Source organism: Pyxicephalus adspersus, chromosome Z (genome assembly GCF_032062135.1).
Source record: "Pyxicephalus adspersus chromosome Z, UCB_Pads_2.0, whole genome shotgun sequence".
Lineage (NCBI taxonomy): Eukaryota > Metazoa > Chordata > Amphibia > Anura > Pyxicephalidae > Pyxicephalus > Pyxicephalus adspersus.
Window position 1 is genome coordinate 46,115,342 of NC_092871.1, and position 17,937 is coordinate 46,133,278.

Here is a 17,937-nt window from a genome sequence, read left to right on the forward strand (position 1 = left end):
AAGCAGACAGAAGCTAATGCAGAAACAGCAGATAGGAATGCTTCAAGAAATTGAGGCATAGCACTCCATGCTTCCTTTGTCTGATTGCAATTTTACTTGTTGACAGGTGCCTATAACATGCGGAATTTGAAAACATAGCAAATTCTGGTTTTCACATGTGTGTTCTGCAAATCATATTTTACAAGAATTACATTACTGCTCTCCATATCATCACCACTTTTCAGATATAATTATAGGAGCAACATCAAAACTTTCTAGAAATATATTAAATTGTAAGGTTTGTACACACTGAATTGTAGTCACTGGAAATGATTGTTGGTGATTGTTTTAAGGACAGCAGGATGAATACGTTTTCCAAGTTAATAGTAAATTGGTGTGGCTATTAGCAATCTGGTAAATGCAACTTTCACATGAGATCATTCAACTTTCACATGAGATCATCAAAAACAAAAAAAATCATCAAAAAAAAAAAAAAAAGAAAGAGAAAAAGAAAAAAAATATAGCTTCTTTTCAGAAGTGACATCACTACTCCTCAGGTTCAAGTTAGGATACAGGACTGATATCACCGCTCTCTATTTATAAGATATATTTTACAGAACTTACATACCTGATCTCTAGAAATATTAAATTTTACATGAGTGACATCCTTGCTCTCAAGCTTAAACGAGTTACAAATGTTTTATCATTGTAGCGGGAATTGCAAATCATGAAGTCACAATACTTTAACTTCTACTGAATTTACTGATCCAAGCTCAACAAAGAGAATTATACACATCTTTTCAAAGCCCATGCCTGCTGGATGTCTTTATGAAAAGCCTGTAGGGAAAGTCATCTTCTCTGTTTAAATGAACATGAAACTATCACCCGACTTAATTAGTGGTCCTTGTAGAAACCTCTAATTAACTTTCTACCCTCCCTGTGCGAGAGGCGGAGTGAAAGAATATTAATCTCTTGCACAGAAATGTCAGAACCTGAAAAGCGACAAGAAAAGCATTCCAGGCAATGAGAAATTCTGATATATTGTGTGAATATGGAAGTAGGTGTTGCAGGTTTGTTGGAAGACAATCACTGGAAACCTAAATACATACAAGGCATAAGGGGGACTACTAAATAAAGCTACAGAAATGTGTCCAGAAACGTCTAAAAACCAAACACAAAAAAAAAAAAGGGGTTCATTCAAAGTCTGTCCTGGTGATCTGAGACAAAGCAGCAGTGACTCACATGTCCTGCAAGGACACAAGTTCTCAGCTGTGGCCTGTACTTCATCACCTCTCTTCTTTACTTTACAAACAAGAGCTCTGCTGAGAATATATTCTATATTAAATATAATAATACTGTCAGATTCATTTCACGTATGAAGCAGACTGCACTGCAACAAGAAGTAGGGAGATCATAAAGAATAAAAAATCCCCAGGCACAGCAGTCGTTATATAATACTATAGTTATATATAAATATATAATATTATCTATATAAGAATACACCAAGACAGTGGATTATAGTTTATATTTTATACAAAAATGTTGTATATCCCACAACATATGGTCAAATGCTTTTAGACATCAAACCATCACGCCTAAATGAACTTGTTGGACATCAAATTCTACAACCACAAGCATTAATATGAACACTACATAATGAAGAGGGTAGAAACAGAAACAAAATCTGAGAGTGAGTCAGGTACTGGGTTGGCATTTCAGCCTCCCTTCTATGAACAAAATAGCAGAATGATTGGCCTCAATTTACTGATTGTTTTTTAATCAGTGTTGACCTTTTAGAGTCAAACTTATTTTAAAACAGTGTATTGATTTTGGAGTTCTTAAGATGGAATGTCTGAATGTCAGGAGTGGCCTGATTCCTAAAGCAATACCGAAGAGTACCTATAAATTTATTGTAAGCCTTACTGTCCACTAGGTAATATTGTGGGAAGATGCCTTTCCCTTTATAGACTTTCAAAAAAAGGGGCATCTGGCAAAATATTTAATAATCATTTAAATTGGTGACTCCATTTTTTTTTAAGACCCCAGACATTTTATAAAAATTAAAGCCTTCAGGACATGGCTGGGCAATGCATTATAGGCCATTAAAGCTTTCCACAACTGGTGGCAACAATGATCCAGCGAGCTCCTTAGCTGCCATGACTTTGACAAGATTTAACTATACAAATGAGTTATTCCCAGAAAGAATCACATTACAAATCCATTGCAGCAGATTTTTCTCTTAGAAATTAAAAAAAAAAAAAAAAAATAAAAAAACAAAGATTACCCAGGAAACAAAAAGATTCCATGTTTAACCCGTTCCCATGTGGAAAGGGAAGTACAGTGCTCAGTGGGGTCTCTTGTAAAGACAGACGGAGTTAACCCTCACATTGTGGCCTCATATATGCCCTATGGGCTGTTCTTCATCCGATTTGTCCCTAATTCCATATTCTATGTAAAACAAATTATTTTCTCTATGTTTATATTCAGTTTGAGCTCATTACACTTTGGCTCCAGATGGTCCGCTTACTGGATAAGTGACAGAGAATTACCCCGCAGAGATCTGATCACACTAATTCTCCTAAATTTGGCAGCTTTTCTCCTATTTGTCCTTATTAAAATAAGAATATATTAGGCCTCATTATCTCACCTCTCCAATAAAGATATTTGTGACACCACAGAAATTACACCAAGCCCACCACTGTGTGGAAAAGGTGACCGCAATGTAGATGTTTGTTAACATAAAAATTAATCCAAACACTGAGTTTTATTTACTAGAGAGATTTACTAGATATTGAGATTAAAGTTAATAAAAAAAAATTCTTATATCTTTTTTAATACTTTGTATATCACTAATGTCATGTGATCACAGAGAGCCAATGTAGAAATAACTGGTTTGTGTAGTCAATGAAAGCAGAGCGAATGAAGTAAAAGCTAGCAGTGTGATCATAAGATGTGGCAAAGACTTGAGTACAGGTTATCAATTTCCTAGACATTGTAAAGCCAAAGTGACATTGCCAACATTTCAACAGCAAATAAAAAAAAAACTAATAAGGATAAGAGTTACTTTTTTCTGGCCATCCCCTATCCTCCTACCCCCTAACTGACCTAACCCACCCTCTCCCACCCTTTCCAATAGCCAGCAGTCTAAGAGGCATTCTTTCTACCCACCACCACATTCATGTACTGCAAGTTGTAGATATAGTAATTACAAAAGGGGTCCCCAGAATACCTAAAAGGTATTTTAAGGGGTTCCTGCATGGTTGAGAAACTGTACTCGCAAGATTGTTTTACATGTAATAGCCACTAAGGCTGATAAAAAAAAACTAGTGATCATATATAGCCTAACAGTCATAGACACTAGACCACCACACCTCACCATAAGCTTGTTGGGTCTCTAAATTCAAAACCATTAGAATAAGTTGGCTAAAACAGAAAAGGAATTTCAGAGGATTTTTGAGTATTTAAGGGAATTTTGCCCATTTAGACTAAACAACAAGTATAAGGTAATCTAATGATGTTTATCAAGACGACTATGCTCACAATCGGTGTACTGAATAACTGTATTCCTGTATTCCTGCCCGTCCACGGGCAGCACGGTGGCTCAGGGGTTAGCACTCCGGCCTTTGCAGCACTAGGTCCCAGGTTCGATTCCCAGCTAGGACATTATCTGCATGGAGTTTGCAGGTTCTCCCCGTGTCTGCGTGGGTTTCCTCCGGTTTCCTCCCACATCCCAAAAACATGCAGTTAGGTTAATTGGCCTCTCCCTAACAATTGACCTTAGACTACATTAATCACATATGACTATGGTAGGGAAATTAGATTGTGAGCTCCTTTGAGGGACAGTTAGTGACACGACTATGGACTTTGTACAGCGCTGCGTAATATGATGGCGCTATATAAATACTGTATAATAATAATAATAACTGTATTCCTGAATAAAAGTATTTAAATAATCTTGAAGACAAGTCTTTGTGCCTGCTCAAGTTCATCCACATCAAAAAAGTCAAACCATGCTTTATGAACCCGATTGTGTGAACAGAGGCAAAGTCATGCTGAAACCATAAAGAACCTTCTACATAAAGTACCTACAAGGTTGAAAATACACAACTAACTACATTCTTTGTATGCTGTGGCAACAACTGTACCATCACTGAAAACACAAACACTCAATCATCGTGAGAGATATGCTTATACTTTTGGCTATATCTGTTGCTATGAAGGTCATGTACAACATATTTTCTGCATGTTCTTATATAAACCACAAGGAAATTTTTTAAATTGGAGCAATGTTGCTTTTTTCTGACCTGCTTAGCAAAAAAAGTTGAGGAGTGGTAACTTACAAACCACTCAGCAATTCAATGCATGCAGACATTTAACATAATCATAAGCTTGTGTTGCAATGTTACATATGTATAGTGTTCAGCTGTACCTGTTTTAATTAGACAACTTCTAGTTAACTTGTACAATTCTAGCTAGTATAGAACTAAAAGTTTCAGTATAAAAACCCACAGTGGATTGTGATTCCTCAGCTGCAGGACTTCCTTAAATTCTTTTCAAGACTGATCAGAGTAGACTCAGGATGCTGAACGTCCACTTAATACAATATTAGGACAGCAAATGTGCCAAGAAAACAATTGGCATACAGCCAGCCATGAGGATAGCTCTTACAGAAAGGGAAAGAAACAAGATAATATTACAAAATAGATTATCGTTCAGTCTGGCAAAGTTCCCAGCCTGTTCCTATAACAACTACAGGGAGAGATCCTCTACTGACGCAATGCTCTGACCCCACAGACCAGTCTGGGCTGTGTCAATAGGTACCTCATCCATCACCTTGAAATCTGACAGCTGAGCAAAATGAATTTTCTTTTAGCTGAACAGATGACCCCAATCTCGTCACCAAAGTCAACATTAACCAGCAACCAGAAGAGGTATTTGGCCTTTTCTTCGTTGCATAATTTTGGCATGTGCAAGGCTCTGTTGATGTCACTAGCATATTATTCTGCTTTTTACATGACATTTTCAGAAAAATACTTCATTTATGTTATGTGAGACAATTAGGGAAGACATCAATTCCTTAATACTTGTGCCTGGATGGTGTTCAGCTTTACAATATATGCAGCAAATATTTTTAATTTAAATTGGCATTATTTAGATGAACATGTCCATATACAAGTCACTACTTAATACAACATTGACTTTTCTATGTTTATTCTGCCAGATATTGTAAAAAAACAAAAAACAAAAAAACAATTTCTTCCAAAGCAGTCAACAGGTGATAAGGAGATTAAAGGATCACAATGCAGCAAGAGAGCAAACTTCTAGCAAAGGCCAAAGAGTAAAGGTGTGTACACACTTCCAATTTTTATCGTTCCAATCGAACGACGAACGATCGATTGGGCAAAAAATCGTTCGTAAAAAAGTAACCAACGACGCCGACGAACGAGGAAAGTTCGTTGATCGTCCATGTTCAGAGCATGCGTGATGAACGAACGTCCGTTCACTTTCCTGTCGTGCACATAGTTCCTCTATCGCTTAAACGATCGTATCTATTGTGTGTACAATATCTACGAACGATCGTGTCGTTACCTCTATGTGCAGGATCGGTGCTATACGATCGTTCGTATATATCGTGCAGGAACGTTCGTCGTTCGTTTTCCGACGATAATAATTGGAAGTGTGTACGTAGCTTAACCAGTGATTTATGGTTTTCTACTCCCCTATACTATACAGTCTGTTAAGTGTAATCACTAGTTTTACACACTTTCCAGGAGAAGAGCCAGATAAGACAAGAGTTTCTGACAATTTATGCTGCACAATTTGAAGGTCATAGGTATCCATTATGCAGTGAAGAGGTGTCTACAAGAGAACTTTGCTTCCAAAACAGTAATAAATAAAATCTGACTTTTTTATTCATTTTATATTGAATTACTAGCCTATTATTGACAACTACTATGCAAAAAAAAAAAAAAAAAGTAAGGCCTTGTATACGGGTAGGTGTGAAACAGAAAAAGAAAAACTCAGTACCCATTAGTTGCCCTATTTTGTTTTACATAAATCAACAACAAATTCTTTGAAGCAGTTCCCCAGAGTGTTTAAACATACAGAGATGTATAGTCAGAAAAAGGGCATTTTTTCCTGAAATGTTGGATGAGCCAGCTTCGGAATTATATCGATCTGGAAACAAATAAGATGTAAGTCTGTCAAACTGTTTGTTTTATGCACTGGAAGGGTCTTTGACATGGCACAAACTGCATCTATCCACCTTCTTCCTAGAAAGCAGGTGCTACAATCATTCAGTCTCTTCTGCTGCCAGTCAGCACGGACACAAAGCAACTGCTATGGTGTCTTGGAGTTGAGAGGAGAATCTTCCTGTATGGGAGGTAGTGGAAAGCAGAACGCATCAACGGGGAGCAGCAAAGACAATATCTTGCTCCATCAAAGAGTTCAGTCCTGTTCTGTACAGTGGAGAGAAAAACATAGAGAACAGTGGGAATCTGCAAGCAGCGCTTTGATTTCAGACAGTCTCGCTTTATTTCAATTTCTCTCCATAACAGAATAAAGAGCTCAGCGGATCTCTTGCCAGGAACAAACATATCTTCTCCTTCCATCATGAAGGACTTCCATCATGAAGGATTGTAAGCAAAATCCTTGTTCCGATTTAGCTCCAGCAAGAGATTTCACGGGCTGCAGTTTAGAGTCAGACAAGCTGGACGCACCCTGCATCGCGACATGCCGCATATTGTCCACATGTTAATTCGCACTCAGTACAGAAAAGAAGCCTATTAGTCGCTCCAATAATGGCAAGTTCTTATTAAGATTTATGCTTTCTCGTTAACAATATATAATACAGTAAAGGGTTCTTCCTAGATAGAAATATAGGGGCTGCAATGGCCAACTTTTTTCCTAAAGGTAATTGTTTTGGACTTATACTTATAATGGATATTACATTATCAGTTTTCTCAGTGATGGCAACTGCTAGAACAGCAAAAAAAACTTGATTAGTTACTACTTGCTGGTAAGTAAGCAATGCTGGATAAGCAGACAAGCAGCAGTGTTCTGTTTAGCAAACCTTTTTCTGTGGGTTCCTGTGGCAGGCGCAGCACCATGAGGTGCCTTGTGCGCTGTGGCATTAGAAAAATTATTATCTCTGTTTCTCTTTAGTCCGATCAGACTGTCTTTACCCTATAATTCCTCTAATACCGTTCCATAAAAGTAGTAGGTTTAAAGAGCACACCAAATACTTTAGATCAGCGGTCCCCAACCACCGGGCCGCGGCCCACTACCAGTCCGCGGCGGTGTTTTAAGTGGGCCGCGAGTACATGATCCATTATTGAAAACGAAGCGGCACCCAACCACCATCCGCGGACCGGAAGTGGTCCGCAGCAGTGTTTGTATGAGATGCCGGTAAATGTACACAGTAGTCTGTGTACAAGCAATGCGAGCACATGACATGCAGCTCGATTGGCTGTCAGATGTCATGTGATCGCTTTGAAGCAGCAGAGGTGCACAGAGAGAAAAGAGAAGCCGCCAGAGTATGTCTTCTCTTTTCTCTCTGTGCAAACCCTCCCCCCCCCCCGGTCCTCAGAGAAATTTCCTTCCGTGAAACCGGTCCCTGGGGCCAAAAAGGTTGGGGACCGCTGCTTTAGATAACTTCTTTATTAACTTCAAACTTTCTTCATATAACACTGCTGATTCTGCAGCAGAAAGTCTATGTACAAACATGTGTTGAATAAGGTATCACAAAATGATGAAGTTGGTTAGTTTGCTGATGATAATGATGATACTGTTGAAGATAATGATAATGCTGATAATGTGTTGTTTATGCTGATAATGAAGATAATGTTGATGCTGTTTATGCTGAAGATAATAATGCTGTTTGTTGTTTATGGTGGAACTGCAAGCAAACACATGACAGGTTCAGCAGAGAGTCCCAATCACTATTAAACTACAGTAATCTATATAACTGCATTAAATACCTTTTTGGCCTTTTGTCTACTTCTATGAAACTCTCTGGCTGTTCTCTCTCTCTCTCTCTCTCGCTCTCTCTCTTCTCTCTCTGTTAGCACGCTGAATACAGCATGGTTTGCTAGGGAATTTCCCCATAGACACAGTGTAAGGCTGGTTGTGATTGGTTGAAGTCTCTGCATAGTGTAAGACTCACTGTGATTGGCTTATCTTCTAGCTAGATAATGACTCTTAAAGGTATATTTTCTTTTTCTGTCTATGTTAACAAAATGCATATATAACTGTTATAAACATTCACAACCATAAAATACAGTGATAACTCTGCGTCTAGCTTAAACATTTGAGCATATGAGCTGTATAGTGGGGTTATTGGCAGGTTTAGGTGTATACAGAATATACTGCACTAATAACCTAGGACAGGTTTTAGCTGGCCAGCTACAGTTCCCACCAAAAAGAAGATCACTAGACATGGGTATTACTGCCATGAAATTCAGATCTACAGCCAATGTGTTGTACTTTAACTCAAAAATCTATGGATGTCTTTTAAATTTGCAACATTCAAAGCAAGCGAGAAATTAGTTTTTCGTATTTAAAATGTCTATTCTTTAGGACCCTGTGCCCTCACCAACTATATCATATTACAGATCAGTCTTGTTGACTGCAAAGCCCACACTGCCCACACTGAAGCAGAGCAAGTAGTCTTTGGTAAATCATAGGAAATATCCAATACTGAATTGCAGCTTTTCAGCTGCCTTTGGTGCATGCTAATGTAGCAGAACAAATACAATCTACAAGAGCAACTATAAACATTTAAGCTATTTTTCTTACAGCACGGTATGGGGGTATATGTAGGAAATAGAGGCACAGGTAGAACCAACATTGAGGAAGTTATTATGCCCCCTTTTACTGTTTATTGGAGAATTGAGAAGTTTGCTCTCTGAAGAGGCAAGCACAGTTTGGCTAATCTATATTTTAAAACTGTATATATATCTTGCATGTATTTTTATTGAAGATAACCTTAAGCATAGTCCAGAAATAGTGGAGAGTTTCTCTTTTGTTCACTATATTATGAAATTACCCCTATGTATTCATTACTTGAATGGGAAAGTTGTATATAGCTATTCTATAATATTCTCATCTTTAGGATGCATGATATCAAAATATAGATAGTCACATGGGAGTGGTGATTTATACTTCCTTTATTTTCACGCAGGTTATAGGTAGCAATCACTGCTTTATTTAGGATAATAATGTTAGGGTAATTTTTGGTATATGTTTGGAAGGTATGGATTGTCTTTGTCCAAACCTATTACTCCTTTGACCCCTGCTGTGTGCCATCCAGATGATGGCCATCTGCGTAGGTCTTTAAGGATAGGTAAATACATGTAAGCTGTTTTTTTGGTTTATTATTTTTATTGATATTTTGTAATTTATTTATTTGTTAAAGTAGTTCTTGGCATTATCACTAGGTTCAGCAATCTTATATGCCCATAAATGAGGTCAGATGACTAACTGAATATATTGGATAACCAATATTTTATTTCCTTGATTCCTCGGGCATATTCCAAGGTGATAGTGCCAGGGATCATGGGTTCAAATTGTAAATATTTGTTTCAGGGACCACAAGACATCATTTTCATACCCATCACAGAGTCCAGACCTTAACCACAATGAGAATCATTGGAATGTCCTGGATAAGAATTTACACAGCGGTTCAACTCTCCCCCCATCAATACAAGACCTTGATGAAACAATAATGCAACTCTGGATGGAAATAAATGTTGTGAAATTGCATAGGCTTATTAAAAATTATACCATAGCAACTGTGTCATTATTAAAGCTAAAGGTGGCCCAACAAAATATTAGCGCGTGTGACTTTTGGCCAGGCTGTGCGTATACATAATATGCATATACCTATGAGATGTATACACACACACATAGTAGAAGGTTCTGAGACCTTGAAAAGCACTATTGAACAACATAGGAATTCTTTTCTTTTCACATGCAGATACTGCACTTTATATTGTCGGTGATGTTTAACGTTATTTTAATATTTATTCTATATACAGTATGTACCACTAAAAGTGTTTTTTATGTACTATTTTGGGGGTTTTGGATTGGTTGTACTCATGATTGATATCATGAATACAATATACCACTAAAAAAAAAATCTAAATTAGGGATATAATACCCTTATGTTCAGTAATGCTGGTCGCTTTCACTTTTAAACAAAGGTTGGTTGATAAGAAGAAAGACGGAAAGCTAATATGGCAACATATGGACACTGCGTATTGTTGAACAGGCATAAAAAACATGATGGATGTGCACTGCCTCCACAGTGCAATCATTTTTTTCTGTCCCAGGATGGCAGACACTGCATGGCATTACACAATGAATACATACATACAAAACTGATGTGTACCTGCTTCAACCTAGAACTGCAAATGTCCACCATCAAAGGTTCTGTAAAGTGAACTTTCCCAGGATTTATGGCAGACAATGGCAGAAACACACATCAAAAGCAAAGTCAGCTTAGGATGCATGCAAGAGTCTGATTGTAGGAAAAAGTTGTCAACCACAAATCAACTGTACATCATATTTATTACACTTTCAGAGACAAAATAAAAGCAACTAGAACATTCTGAACCAAATGAAAACATCTGGAAGATGCGGGCATGCAGAGCAAACAGACAAATATAAAGATCAATTCTGTATTGAGATCCCATGCACTAAAGCCTTGGTTGTGCATTTTTTTAAGACTTTGAATAAAGTGAGCAAAGATGGAGGGCAAAAATGTATCTTATGATTGGGAAACCCCCTCGTAAAATTCAGCCTACATGTATTTCTAATTAAAACTAATTGAACTAGCTAAATATATAATAAAAAATACATCAAAACAAAAAGTGTGCGCAACATTACAGTTTTTTTTTGGAAAGCAACCACAGCTAGAATAGAAGGCCTGTCTTTTGCAGACCTAAAATCAGCAAGGCTAAAAGGCAGAGCTTTAGATTTGACTCACAGGGTTGCATATATAACTTCTACAGAGAAACTATTGGATGTATACAGACAGCAAGGGTCATACTCTGCCAGCATGGAAGCCACCTAGAAGTTGAGGTTTTTGGCAGAAGGGAGCAATTTTAATAGGAACATTAACCTTGGCACCTACTTCAATTATAGTGGTACATCACTAAAATGTATATGTGTGCACTAGTCTCCTTAGTCGAAAGAGAATTCAAGAAGTGTTAGGAATGAGCAAGAAGTGTAAGGAATGAGTAACAGGGAACCATTTAAATTTTTGTTTTTTTCAGAAATATTCAGAGCAAGGGGTTAGTAAAAAAAAGTCTTTAACCTAAAGAAAGTAATAAGTCTCAATCTATTTGTTTAAATATTATGCATGGCAGACTGCTGGAAATTGTTGATGGTGACCATGGTGTCAAAGCATTTGTTTGCATAACAACTAAAAGGTTTTGCATTTCCACAGTGCAAAGAAAAGTGTAATTACAACATGTAACATTGTCTAAAGGATTTTTTGTAGACTGAATTATCTTCGGTTTTAAATAAATGTTTTGGTGTGGAGCCCTCCCCACCATAGTTCCTGGGTAAATATCTACATCTACGCAGCGTGTTTTTTTAATGTGAAATAAGTAAACATTTCTTATTCTTTTTAAGAAGGAGTGCTGAGACCCCTATGTAATGGCTGAGGCAGATGTGCAGACCTCAAAACATCAGCACAGTAATCTCCTGAAATTATTAAGAAGCTAGTTAAGCTTTGAGGACAAAAACAATTGTTTTTTTCTTAAATTATTAAGAAGCTAGTTAAGCTTTGAGGACAAAAACAATTGTTTTTCAGGGGACATCGTGGTAAAGTCACCCATTTTACCCATGGGGTATAAACTATGCACCTGCTAGAAAGGCCCAGTGAAGGGGGTGGACTATACCTCTGCCACCCAGAGAATTATGTGTCAGTATTAATGAAATTTGTGGCATCTGTGAACTCTGCTATTCTATGCGTGCCGGTATACACATGGAGGGCAGTGGAAGGCTGCACTTGTCAGTTGTAATTAATGTATTTTGTCAATCACTGTGAAAAGGATAGAGGAGAGAGCGGCTGTGTACTATGAAGAGAGCACCTGGTAACCGCAGGAGATGATCGCAGGAAACAAATGCTGGCAGTACACACTTTTAGACATGTGTACCCCTTCACAAAAATACATACTTTAAAAAAAAACCATTTTAAATATTCTTCTAAAATCCTATTTAAATGTTAACTGTATTTAAAAATGTAGTGATGTCTGTAGTATAATTGAGAATACTAATTAAGGAGCTAGAATTTAAAGCAGAACTCCACCAAACATTTACATTTAAACTGACTGTATAATATAGCCACAAAATTAATTTCAGAAAATCAAAAACTTTCTGTGAAAAAATAAACTGTCTATTGCAACCCAGTGTTTTTAACATTCAGAATTGAGAAATGATGAGCTGTATATTCAGTAACTTTCTAGTTTTTGGAGGTTGATTGATTTTAGTGGTTGACAGCACTACGGTTTGTAGCCATCTTGTATTGGAAGTGCCAGGTTTATGAGAATAAGTCAGAATTTACATAGAGCTATGCACATTTGCCTTTGCTCTCACGTGACAGCCCATATGCATGGCAATTTGCTGCTTACAAACCCTAGTGTTGAATTGTAGGTGGGGGGATGTGTACACATTACTGGAATCTAGAAGCAGGTCTGGAAGTTGAGGAGTGTTTCAGAAGTATGCACAGGCTACTGAAAACTGTAAAACTGTCACATTCCCTACTATATTCAAAGTTTGGGTTTACTTTAAGGGAATGAAAACACCATCAAGTTAAAAGAAATCCCTAATAAATGTTGTAGTAACATATGGGACAATTACTGGGACACAAAAGGGGTGTTATGTGGCTATGTTACATACAAATGGTGCTCAGCTGAGGTTTCAGGAAAAATCAATAAACATTTTGTTCAGAGAATTTTATGGTGTCCAGTGACCATGCTGTAGACATATCAGATATCCTGCATAGTTTCTACATAAAGGCTGAAAACTTCCGATAAGAAACCATTTCTAAACGCTCCACTGATAAAAAAAAATTTGCATACTGTAACAGGTGCTCCTTACTGAAACCAGCCAGTACAACACCAGAGAGCTTAACATACGTAGCGGTGCTGAGAAGTTCCTGGCTTTGCCCCCTTTCAGATGAAAAAGAAAAATGAGTGTGGGGGCATATGACAGCCTAATATCTTAGTATGTCACTGTGCAAATATCAGGTCTTCGCAATTCTTAAATAAGTTTTTTCTTTTAGTGAGAAGCGGTGACCGCAGAGGCACAAGCAAGTTTCACGTTGTTGGAGTTACGGGCCGTCATAAAGTTTTTGTTTCTCCAGGGAAAGTCAGCAAAGGACATTCACACTGAGATGTTACAAACACTGGGGGAGAAGTGTCCTTACTACAGCACTGTCAAAACCTTGATATATTGTTTCAAGACTGGGCATTTCACTGTTGAAGATGAGCCCCGCAGTGGGCGCCCCCCAACCTCAACTGACCTGGCAACCTGCAATGCTGTCTATGAGCTGATTATTGAGGACCGGCAAATATCTGCAAAAAAGATAGCCCAGATACTTGACACCTCACTGGAGCGTGTTGGGTTTGTTATCACCACTATCCTAGACATGCGCAGCTTTCAGCACAGTGGGTGCCAAAATGTTTGAATAGTGATCAGAAGAAGGAACGAGTTGAAGCATCCAAAGCCGTTTTGGCCCATTTTGAAGCTGCACAGGACTTTTTGGCTAAGTTAGTGGATGAAACCTGGCTCCACATCTATGATCCTGAAACCATGGAACAATCAAAGAAATGGCGCCACAACGGATCCCTGCGGCCGAAGAAGTTCCGAACCCAGAGGGTTTTCTGGGACAAAGACGGTAGTCTGTTGGTGGACTACCTACCTCAGGGCTCTAGTATCACCGGACAGTATTATGCTAACCTCCCGGACAAGCTGAAGGAGGCAATTAAGACGAAACTCTGTGGAAAGTTGACCAAGAGATCCTTTTTTTTGCAGGACAATGCACCTGCGCACACGTCCAATGGTGTGGCTACCAAATTGAACACCCTGGGTTTCCAATTGGTCCACCATCCCCCCCTACTCACCTGACCTGGCCACTTCAGAATTTTATCTGTTCCCGAATTTGAAGAAACACCTGAAGGGTCAACATTTTGAGGACATTTCTGACGTCAAAGATGCTGCTGAGAGCTGGTTTGCGGCCCAACCAAAGGACTTTTATTTGAACAGTCTACAAAAGCTGCAACTACGCTGTACCAAATGCATCAGTCTCAGGGGGGAATATGTTGAGTAAATGTGTTATTTCATAACTCTGTCTCTCTTCTTTCTGGGCAAAGCCAGGAACTTCTCAGCACCTTGTACACCAGTCACAAGAGAAACCTGTAGAAATATGTAGGCTCTCAGTGTCTTCTTCTATTAGAAAATAAGCCTGGGTGTCATGCTGAGTCAGAAACAAAAGTAGATATGAGGAATTGTAACTTTTCTTAAAAATATCAAAAGGGGGCAAGCTTTTTTTTTTTTAATGTCAGCCCTCTAAAAAGCAATGGAAAAAAAAAAGTGATTTTTTCATTCTAAACCTTATCTAAAAAGGAATATACATACAAAATATTACTATTCAAATGTATATACATATTCTTTACATCAGAATCACCGGTACAGTCTTGAGTGGAGTACTGGTAGTGTCTTATTTCATAGCTTGGTATTATTATATATATATTACTTGGTAATAGTAATATTAAGTCAAGTCAAAAGAGAATGCAAGTCTCGGGTAATGCAGACATACAGCAAGTACTAAGATGACAGAAACAAAGTCTGCCTACACACCCACAGTAACTATCATATTTGGGTTAAATATGTTTTAAATTTTTATTTATTGTGTCTAGGAAAATAATTACATTATGATAAAAAAAGACTCAATGTACACTTATACATATGCCCTCTGTTAGACATTAATGCTGAATAATATGTCTGATTTATCACCCTCATATAAGAGGAAATGGAGAACTTCTATCACATACAGATCGATTAAACTGTTTGACATGTCATAATCTGACTACTCTAAAAAACATCTACAACCTACACTTTCTGCTCTTCAACAAACACACAGTTTTACTAAATACAAAACAATGACCACATTGCTAATCACTAACACTATTGTACGGCTTAAAAAAGAATATTCTGTAAAAATTTTCTTAACCAGTATCCATACTCAGTCATACCACCCAGGAGTACACTAAAAGGGACCTATTTAGGGGAAAAAACCTAACTGACTGTGGGATTTGTGAGATGTTCTCAATGACCAATGGCACTTGTGTCAATTCGTGCACGGGACACGTTAAGCATGTTGAGAATATTTTTTTCTGTTAAGGCCACATACAATGACCTGCAATTTTTTTGGGATGCTCCTCCAACAATTACATGAAGGAGTTTAAAATAGCATAACAGGCTGTTGATGTGGTTACTTAAGCTAGTTCAAGACTTGTGAGCATCGTGGTAAATTTCCCTGTGTGTGGTGGTTCAATGTCTGTTCAGTTCATAAAACAAACCTAAAAAATCAAGAAAATCACAGACATTTACAAGAATGAATTTTGCAGCATTTTCTCCATATCTGTGATCAGCTATTGATTGGATAATGCAGTCATCTTTGCCCTTTACTGGTCTGATAATTAGCTAAATGGGTGTTAAAGGGGACCAAAGTACATCATATCATTAAATTAACAAAGTGCACTTTTCACGATTATTACGTAGGCTGACTTTTGAGAATGTTAGTTACTTGGCTGTCACGGGCTTCAATATATTTTTTTTAAGTACTGGCCCAGAATAAATATGCTGACAGCAAATTTTGAATAACGTCCTAACTCTTAATCTGCACACTTGTTCCGGGTATTTATATCTAAATATTGGATCACTATGACTGCCAAGCAGCTAGTAGTAATAAAAGAATAAGTCAGCAATGACTGCCTCCATATGTCACTTAGCACAAATGTGCTTTAACAGCGCCACAAACCATTTTGGATTGAATATTGTATGCAACATAACCCACCAAAAGAAAATATAACTTTTTGTGACGCTACCTCATTTTAGAAAGGAGTGAAACCCTAAGGCCAGGCCAGACTCAGCTCATGGGCCAGAAGCACATGGGCAACGGCTGCCCTACAAAAGGAGCCAGAGAAGGAACCCAACCTCCAATCTAAATTCGGTACATCATTATCATTCCCTGGGCACCTCTCGCTAGCAAACTGACCAACCAGGAATGATTATACCTAAAACCACCTTACCTCTACTATGCCAGGTCAGAGCAAAATTAAACTGTTAATTACCACCAAAATAATCCTAATAAAAGATTTTAGCAGCAGCCAAAGGGGACGTCATGAGTGACCAGAATTCCATATGCTACAATGACATACTATGTTACCGAAAGGGAGCCTCTTAGGAGCAATACAACATCTGCTGTGCATAGTAATGTCACAGAGACTGGCAGCACTGCCACCCATGATTAACCCCCACAGCAATATACTACATTTACTGCTGACAAAATTGTATAAATCTAAACAATGTGCTGTGGGCATACAATATGTATGACAAAACAGAATAACAATTTAAGGGTGGCACAAACCTAAGACAAATTTGACATGGGTGCCAACGTATGCTATCCTAAGCGTTGAGAAACTGAAGGTAAGCAATAACCATCAGACAATCACATACCGGTAGCAGCTTGTTTAGACACAAACATGGAAGGTGTAAATTTGTTAGTGTGACAAAGGCTAATTTGTAAAAAAAGACACATGCGTGCACCCTGTGGGCACAGATGCTATGTGGCAAATGGGGCACAAAGATTTTTTTCTGCGCACATTCTACAAGGATTCAATATGCAAGATATTTATCTAATGAGGAGAGTAAAGCAGCCCCCCCCCTTATTTTCATACCCAAAAGATGCCTCCAATTACCTGTGACATCTGAGGGCGAAAATTGATGTCCTTGAGGTCGATAGATCCAGGCGATAAGTTGTGAAGAAGCTGGCACAGTAGGACCCCATCTCGAAGGGCTTGGGCCAAATCGAATACCACTGCAGAGGGCAAGACCACCCTGTGGTTGGGGGGCAGAACTTTGCAGTCTATCAGCCAACGGCCACATTGTCTCCATTCCTCCATGGCAGAGAGGTGAGTGAGTAAATTCCAGGGGCAAGAAGTGAGTCCTCCAGATCAGGCCAGGATTAGGGTGACAGAATGCTCATCGCAGGAGGGTGCGATGTGTACAATTTGTGTACGAGTCCCGAGTACAAAGTGTGTGTATCAATGCAAAGTACCAAATGAATGTTGGTGCTTGGCATACAGTGTGTATAGATTAGTGCTAAGTGTATAGTATTTGTGTATAGGTGCCGTTGTGAGAGGCAGAAAAAGGGTGTACAGTGTGTGTCAGAGATAGAAGTGCAGTGTAACCTTTGCACTGTGCAATGCCGGGAAGACTTCCTTGTGGTACAGACTGGGGACAACTAGCGGCTCGTCTCTGTGTTATGAGCAAAGCTCAGCTCCTTCCATTCTTCTCCTTTGTTCGGGCATTGTTCATCCAGGGGCCACAGACACACAACAAAGGGCCCAAGCTCTTCCTCTTCTGCCTCTCCCGAAGCTCCACTCTCCTAAAGTGCGCGCTCCCGCTTATCTGAGACAGCGCGCTCCTGGGGCTGATCCCTGGAGTGGGCAGTGCTGATCCCAGGAATGGAGGCGGGGCTTTGCATAGACAGACGTTCAGCTGCAATGCCTCTACGTTGATATTTATTGTTACATTCAGAGGAAATGGAGATAATTGTATAACAATTAGAACTAATCAAAACATTTGGTTTCTGCACATAGCCAGAGAGTGCCGCTGTCAGCATTCTAAAATCTTATACCAGCCCAGACTTTCTAAGGATATTTC

The 17,937-nt window shown here is 38.5% G+C and overlaps 1 protein-coding gene across 6 annotated transcripts in view; it reads right to left on the minus strand.

The window, feature by feature from the left end:
- VAV2 (vav guanine nucleotide exchange factor 2) overlaps positions 1-17,682 on the minus strand; it is a 158,284-nt gene extending 140,602 nt beyond the window's left edge. For 2 of the 6 annotated variants that reach the window (XM_072431117.1, XM_072431115.1), the window contains exon 1: positions 16,971-17,679. In XM_072431117.1, the coding sequence (XP_072287218.1) occupies positions 16,971-17,174 (204 nt within the window). In that variant the 5' untranslated portion in view covers positions 17,175-17,679. Of the gene's footprint in view, positions 1-7,958; positions 8,380-16,970 lie in introns of those variants that run through there. The other 4 variants (XM_072431112.1, XM_072431113.1, XM_072431114.1 and 1 more) reach the window with 4 other exon arrangements.
- Positions 17,683-17,937: the final 255 nt, after the last annotated feature.